Consider the following 7,710-nt stretch of genomic DNA (forward strand, 5'->3'; position numbering starts at 1 on the left):
TGTGTGTGAGCATATGTGTGCTGTGTGTGTGCATGTGTGCTGCATGTGTGCATGTGTGCACATGTGTGTAAGCATTTGTGTGTGTGAGCATATTGCGCTGTGTGTGCATGTGCGTGTGTGAGCATATGTGTGTTTCGTGTGTGAGCATATGTGTGCTGTGTGTGTGCGTGTGCTCTGTGTGTGCGTGTATGAGCATGTGTGTGTGAGCATATGTGTGCTGTAGCAGACATGTTTAGGAAGCAAGCACATGTGTAACTCACTACGGGGACCTGAGAGCCTGGGACCCCCAGGCTGTCTACAGCCCTGCTCTGGGCTCGGGAGGTCCCGCGGGGCCCGGGCTCCGACCGAGCGCCCAGAACGGGGGGAGGCCAGTGTTGTGGGCTGAGTCGTGTCTCCCCACAACCCGCATGTTGAAGTCCTAACCGCAGGGCCAGAGTGTGACTCCGTGTGGAGGTAAAGGTGGTCGGAGGCGGAGAGGCTGAAATGCAGCTGCTCGGGTGGGTCCTAGTCCCGGGCGGAGCCGCAAGAAGAGCAGCACCGGACAGACACACAGACAGAAAGATGCGGAGCAGCTTCCATCCGCAGGCAGGGGCCTCAGAGGGCGCTGCCCTCCTGACACTGATCTTGGACTCCAGCCTCCACACGTGAGGACCGAACCTCTGCCCATCGGCGTGACTTCCCTGTGGCAGCCCCAGGCCACCAGCAAGGCAGGTCCCGGAGGACAGGACACGCCCCATCATGGAGAGTGGGCTCGCTCTCCGGTGGGCACAGACCCACTGGCAAGGCTGCCCTGCAAGCCAGGCCTGGAGGGGCTGCTCCGGGGACTCGGGGTTGGCTCTGCATGAACGGGACCCCGACTTTCCTCGCCCACTCTGCCCTTTTTTTAAGTCACCCCACCTTTTAGTGCGGTGCTCCGTGCATACCTGCACAGCCTGGGGGAGCCTCGGGGAGGAGCTAAGGTGGGAGGGAGGGAGGGAGCTCAGTGCCTGGGAGAGGGGCTGCCCCAGGAGCCTGGCGGGCACAGCCCTCAGAGCTGGAACGATGCCGGGGAGCAGGTGCCGCCTCAGCTCTCCAACTGAGCAGTGTGCCCGCGAGGCTCCAGCTGCCCAGCCGGACACGTCCTTGTTCCTGCATCGGAGCCGAGTCGCGCTGTGCTGCCTGGGCTCTCCGGCCGCAGCTGCACCCTGGACACGGCTCCCTCTTCTCGGCTCACCAAAGGGTGGCCCACCCCGGCCCTGCTTTCTCAGTCAGAACCTTGCTCAATCCTCTCTCAACTTACACAACAAGGAACTCACAGGGATCAAAGGCCGAAATGTAAAGCTAAAGTTAGAAAACTCTTAGAAGAAAACGCAGGGGGAAGTCTTGGGTTGGACAATAGTTTCTAAGTCATGAAACCAAAAGCATGAGCAACAACAGAAAAATAGGTAACCTGACGAGTAGCTCAGTTGGTTAGAGCGTCGTCCTGAAACACCAAGGTTGTGGGTTCACATACAAGAATCAGCCAATGAATGCATAAACAAGTGGAACAACAAATCAATGTTTCTCTCTCTCTCTCTCTCTCTCTCTCTCTCTCTCCCCTCACTTCCTCTTTCTCTAAAATCAATCAATAAAAGAAATAGGTAAGTTGGACTTGATCAAAATTAACATTTTTGTGCTTCAAAGAACACTATTAAGAAAGTGAAAAGATAACCCACAGAATTAAATATTTACAAATTATATATCTGATAAGGTACTTATATTCAGAATACATAACAAACTCTTACAACTTGACAATAAAAGGACAACCCAATTAAAATATGGGCAAAGGATTCGGAGAGAGATTTCTCCAGGGATGACATGCAAAAGGCCAATGAGCACGTGAAAGGCTGCTCGTCATCACCAGGCATCACGAGGCACAGGCCCAAACCACCGGAGACACCACGGTAAGCCCCGGACGGCCACAGCCAGACGGCAGGCGGTGCCGTGTGTCGGCGAGGGCCGGAGAGACTGGAACCCTCATACGTCGGTGGTGGGGACGTAAAATGGGGGGCCATTTTGGAGAACAGTTTGGTGGTTACACAGAAAGTTAAACTAGAGGGCCCAAAGAAGTGGAAACATATGTCCACACAGCAACTTGCACGTGAGTGGTCATAGCAGCATCATTCAAAATAGCCAAAAAGTAGAGCAACTCAAATGTCCACCAATTGACGAAGGAATAGACAAAGCGCGGTGTGTTCACACAGTGGCTGCTATGCTGCAACATGAAGAAACAAAGTGTGGCACCTCGCCACACGGACAGCCTTGGACGCACGGTGCTCAGGGGCAGAAGCCAGTCACAGAGACCACGGACTGTGTGACCCCGTCCGTACGAAACACGATGAGCAGGCAAACCCACAGAGAGGGAGGGGGTGGCTGCCAGGGGCTGGGCGGGGTGGGGGCAACGCAGAATAACTGCGAGTGGGAGGCTTCTTGTTGGGTGATGAAAGGTTTTAAATTGTGGCAACAGTTATACAACTCTGGGTGAACATACTAAAATCCATTGAGTTGTGTGCTTAAAATGGGTGAATCATGCCGGCCGGCGTGGCTCAGTGGTTGAGCATCGATCTATGAACGAGGAGATCACAGTTCTATTCCTGGTCAGGGCACATGCCTGGGGTTGTGGGTACAATCTCCAGTGAGAGCGTGCAGGAGGCAGCCGGCCAATGATCCTCTCTCATCATTGATGTTTCTATCTCTCTCTCCCCCTCTCCCTTCCTTCCTCTCTATATATTTAAACAACAACAACAACAAAAAAATGGGTGAATCGCATGGTATGTGAATTATAACTCAATAGAACTATTACAAACAAAACAAAACAAAACATGCCTGGCCCATTCAATTCCCTCTTTCCCATTGCTATGCAAAACGACCTAAGGACCCAGCCTGCCTCCGGGGCCTTCCTGAGCGTGCAGCCGTGAGCTGTGCAGTGAGCCTACCTTCCACCTGGTAGTACACCTCTCCGGCAAAGTGGGCAATGCCGAACCTGGCATCGTGGATGTTCTTGGGCTGCAGGAAGGCCTTGTTGTTGGCGTGGACACTGTTCAGTTTTTGCAGCATGGTGGCATCCGTCCCCTGGGAGAACACAGACACCCTGTGGGCTGAGGTCCAGAGCCCAGCCCCAGGGGCAGCGGGGGGCACCCACAGAGCTCAGGGCCTCCCACCGGCCAAAGCAACCGCTCAGAAAGACCCACGGCCTTCCTACGGACAGGAAACTGACACTGAGGGGGCGGGGCTTGTCACATGAGCCAGGCAGAGCCTGGGCAGCTACTGGGTCTGCCACCCTCCACTGCCAGCTCTCTGACTCCACCCTTCCCACCATGGTCCAGGCGCCCAGCCGGGCTTCCCCTTCTCTGGATGAAGAGCTCCTACTGACTGCATCTGAGAGGCGTCTCCCTAGGGATAGGCAGGTCTCCCCAGGGGCAAGAGGATGTTTCCCTTCTCTGTCCCGGCTGCAGCCTTGCCCGCAGGTGCCCAGGAGGCCTCCCTGGGGCGCTCTTGAGTCTGACCCATGACTGAGATGTGGGTCATTCTGTGGGGAGGGGGCAGGTTGCTGAGCGAGCTGGGCCTGGAGGGAGAGCAGGTCTGGTTGGGAGATGAGCGGAGGCTGGTTTGCTGATTCCTGGCAGAGGTTCCAGCAACCTCAGAACAAAGGAGCCACCCAGGGAGTTCCCCAACCGCCCGGAGGAGACTGATGGGCGGGGTCTCAACCAGAGGGGCGGGCTCAGGGCGCACCTGTGGGAGGCGGCTCTCCTCGTCCAGGAGGGAGATGATGCTCATGGGCTTCAGGGCCAGCAGGTCCAGGGTGGGCCGATTGTCCGTGTAGCCGACGAAGTCCCAGGTGACGCCCTCGGAGCGGTACTCCTCCTGCTCCAGGGTGAACACGTGCTGCACGAAGAACTGCTGCAGGTGCTCGTTGGCGAAGTTGATGCAGAGCTGCTCGAAGCTGCGGGCGGGGTGGGGAGGGCGTCGGCTCTGCCCTGCGCAGCCGTGAGCACCCTCCCCGGCATTTGGGCATTTGCGCAGAGCCCACGGGTGCGCAGACGCACATCCCCCTTCCCAGCCAGCTGTGTGCACCGGACACACACCCTCCCTCCTCTCTGCTCCGCCCCCACCTCTCCTCCTCCCTCTGGGGCAAGCATACTAACAGAAAGGAGCAGCTCTGAAGGCATGCCATCCACCCCGCCTCGGCTCCTTGCCGACCTCCTGGGCTCTGTGCCAGGGCTGCCTACCCTGACAGGGAAATGGTCCCCCGGAACCCGTGTAACAGCCCGGCCTATGGCAAGGGCCTTGGCATGAGGGGAGCATCTGCAGACTCAGGAGTGGCTGCTGGGCTCCTCTGCATCCAGCAGACATGCTCCCGCCCCTGCCCTCCCCCGGGGGGCAGTCAGCAAACCGGAGTCGTGCTGACCCCTCCGCCCACCTCCTCCCCGTTCCAATCCAGCTGGGCCCGCTCTGCCCTGCAAGCGCCCTGACTCTTCCCATGCCTGCTGCCGGGGCACAGCCACCTCCCCTGCTCCAGGAGCGCCCACGGTCCTTCTGGACTTGCCCCCTGGCCCCTCCGGCCTTTTGGACTCGCTATAGAGCAGTGGTTCTCAACCTTCCTAATGCCGCGACCCTTTAATACAGTTCCTCATGTTGTGGTGACCCCCAATTTCATTGTTACAAATTGAACATAATTAAAGCATAGTGATTAATCACAAAAACAGTATGTAATTATATATGTGCTTTCCGATGGTCTTAGGCGACCCCTGTGAAAGGGTCGTTCGACCCCCAAAGGGATCGCGACCCACAGGTTGAGAACCACTGCTATAGAGGGAGCTTTCTGACCTGCAGGCCCAGCTCACCCCTCCCCGGGCAGGACCCAGGGACACAGCAGGAAGCCTGCCTCTGTCCCAGAGTGGCCCCTGGCTGGGCTGGGCCGCTCTACTCTCCAAGGCTGCTTCCCCATCCCCATCCGAGTCCTCATGCCCAGGCCAATGGCATCCCTGGTCTCAGACAGGCCTTCCTGCTCAGGATGGCTGCCGATCGCTACGAAACCTCATCAGACCTGGACTGGCTGTTCCACATCTGCTGACCCAGGAGGTGAGGGCACAGGTGGGCATGTCCCCCACTCCCCACACTTTGCTCGGAGCGGGCTCCATGGACACTTGTGGGGGGCATGGCTGAGTGACCGGTCACCAGGCTGCAGACTGCAGCCCTGTCACAAAGCCCCCTTGGCCCCTTCGGGAGGGCTCCTTGCATCAATGGCCTGACCCCCACAACCCACTACTCAGGCTCCTGAAGGTTCCAGCGCTTGGTTTGCCCACTGTCCCCCTTGAGGACAGAAACCAACAGCCTGGCCACCTCCCAGCTGACTGTGCCTTAGAGCTCCCATCACTGGGCGGTTCTGCCAGCCTTGCCCATGCTGCTGCCCTGCCCGCACAGCCGGCTGGAGCCGCCATGCAGGGGCTCGCATGGGGAATGGCTTGTGTCTTGACACTCCGGCTCACCAAGGGGCCCTCAGGCTCCTGTGGAGATGGGCCCTGGGCAGGGCCTGTGAAGGCCGGGCCGGTCCAGGCTGCTCTGACAGCCCAAGGCCCCACTTCGTGGGACCAGTCCTGGGCCGTCCCCTGCCAATGACGAGCCAGGCTCGCCTGAGAAGCTGCTAGTAGATTGCATACAGGTGCTTCCTGCTCGCTCCTCACTTTTCTCACTTGCTAATGTGCCAGAGCCTCAGCTATCCTTGCCCTTCAACACCCCAGCCTCCCCCACCCCAGCCTTCATCACTTCACCACTGGGGGTACTCTTCTGACCTGCCTCCTGGCTGCGATCAGCCTCCATTCAGGGTTGCGGGGACCTGGCCAGAGAAGGCCTGCCCTGCCTTTCCACTGCCCAACGAAAACACCAGGGACGGCCCCCTTCGCCTTACTGGGCATGATAGGGCACCTGAAGGTGCCAGCCAGTCAATGTCCTTGACTTTCTATTCACCTTAACTCTAAAACTAATCCTACCCCTACCCCTACCCTAGCCCTAACCCTAACCATAGCCCTAACCCTAACCCTAAACCTAATCCTAACCCTAACCCTACCCTAGCCCTAAACCTAATCCTAACCCTAACCCTACCCTACCCCTAGCCCTAAACCTAATCCTAACCCTAAACCTAATCATAGCCCTAGCCCTAACACTAAAACTAATCCTACCCCTAACCCTAACCCTAGCCCTAGCCCTAACCATAGCCCTAACCCTAACTCTAGCCCTAACTCTAATCTAACCCTAACGCTAGCCCTAGCCCTAACCCGAGCCCTAGACCTAACTCTAACCCTAGTCCTAGCCCTAACTCTAACCCTAGCCCTAGCCCTAACCCTAATCCTAACCTTAATCCTAACCCTAACCAAGCATGACAGAGCACCTGAAGGTGCCAGCCAATCAATGTCGTTGACTTTCATTTTCACACTAACCCCACCTGATTATTCGCTCTGATTCATGAGGAGAGCAGATGGCCCCAGAGGGGTGACAACTGCCTGGCTCGCGGGTGCGCTCCCTCTGTGCCTCCTCTGGACGCGCTGGGGTGCTGGGGGCACACACAGACCAGCTCCCTGCAGGAAGACTCGCCTTCTCAGCGGGCTCAGCCTGCGCTGGGATTGGAAGTGGGAGCCGGGGGGCGGGGGGCAGGATGGCTGCCCGCTCGCGTGGTCCGTGAGGAGTGGGCTTATCGTCCACTTCCTGAGAGCAGGTGAGCAGGGACCATCCTGTCATACCTATTGTTCTGGAAGTTTTCAAAGCCAAATATGTCCAGGAGGCCAATGGCCCTTCGCACATGTTTCGGGTCCTGGGCGGGGGGAGTGAAAATCGCAGCGTTGATCTTCTTGACAATCCACAGGAAGAGGTGCCCATAGATGCCCTGAGGAGACATGGGTGCAGCCCATGGGCTGTGGGCCCAGGAGGAAGGTTGCCCCTTTCCCCAAACTCACCCGGAAAGGCTGCACTCAGACCCACTGAAGGGCATCATCCCTGCTGGACAGGCAAGAGGCCACGCCCAGGGAGGCGGGAGGCCACAGTCACCGGGCAGGTGCCGGCAGAGCCGGGATGGCCAGCGGCCCCACTGCTCTCCACCTCCCTCCGCTCCGCACCTTGACGAGGGCGTCCCTCCGGTCGGCAGCCTGGGTGGTGCTCAGAGGCCTGGCGACCAGCTCCCCGCGGATGGCGATGGAGTGCTTGACCAGACAGTCCCGGAGCGCCTGCTGCGTCACCTGGAAGGAGGTGGGCAGCTGACGGAGCAGGGCTGGCTCCAGGGTTCTGACCTGCTTGTGCCATGTCGTGTTCCCTCTCATGACCAACACATATGCCCCAGGCCTGAGGGAGGGCAATGCCCGTGACTAGGGCCAGGCCAGGGGGACCAGAGTCGCACCCTGGGAGGGCCTGGCGAACATTCGGGTGCACCAGCTGGGCCCTGAGCAGACCAGCTGCTCGGCTGACCAGCCCTGGGCTGGCCTCCGGGGCGCAGGAAGGAGCTATCACCCCCAGGTGGGCCTTGGAGAGCCAGGGCAGGGCGGGCTCTGAGGCCAGGCCTTGGAAGCGGGATATGCCCTGCCCCCATGCAGGGAAGACCAAGCCGGCAAATACCCAATGTTTCTAAGAACTCTGCTCCAAATGAAGAACACGAGCAGCAAAATGTGCCTAATGGGACTGTTTTTCTTCCTTTTCCTCCCTCCC

At 58.5% G+C, this 7,710-nt stretch overlaps 1 protein-coding gene across 1 annotated transcript in view; it reads right to left on the reverse strand.

Annotated features, from left to right (window-relative positions):
- Positions 1–7,710, reverse strand: part of MYO7B (myosin VIIB) — a 107,070-nt gene that overhangs the window by 52,227 nt on the left and 47,133 nt on the right. Inside the window, exons 11-14 of the mRNA XM_014550391.1 lie at positions 7,128–7,247; positions 6,756–6,898; positions 3,751–3,961; positions 2,955–3,090 (exon numbers count right to left, since the gene is read on the reverse strand). Of these exons, the coding sequence (XP_014405877.1) occupies positions 2,955–3,090; positions 3,751–3,961; positions 6,756–6,898; positions 7,128–7,247 (610 nt within the window). The remainder of the gene's footprint in view (positions 1–2,954; positions 3,091–3,750; positions 3,962–6,755; positions 6,899–7,127; positions 7,248–7,710) is intronic.

Source organism: Myotis brandtii, unplaced genomic scaffold, assembly GCF_000412655.1.
Source record: "Myotis brandtii unplaced genomic scaffold, ASM41265v1 scaffold600, whole genome shotgun sequence".
Taxonomy (NCBI): domain Eukaryota; kingdom Metazoa; phylum Chordata; class Mammalia; order Chiroptera; family Vespertilionidae; genus Myotis; species Myotis brandtii.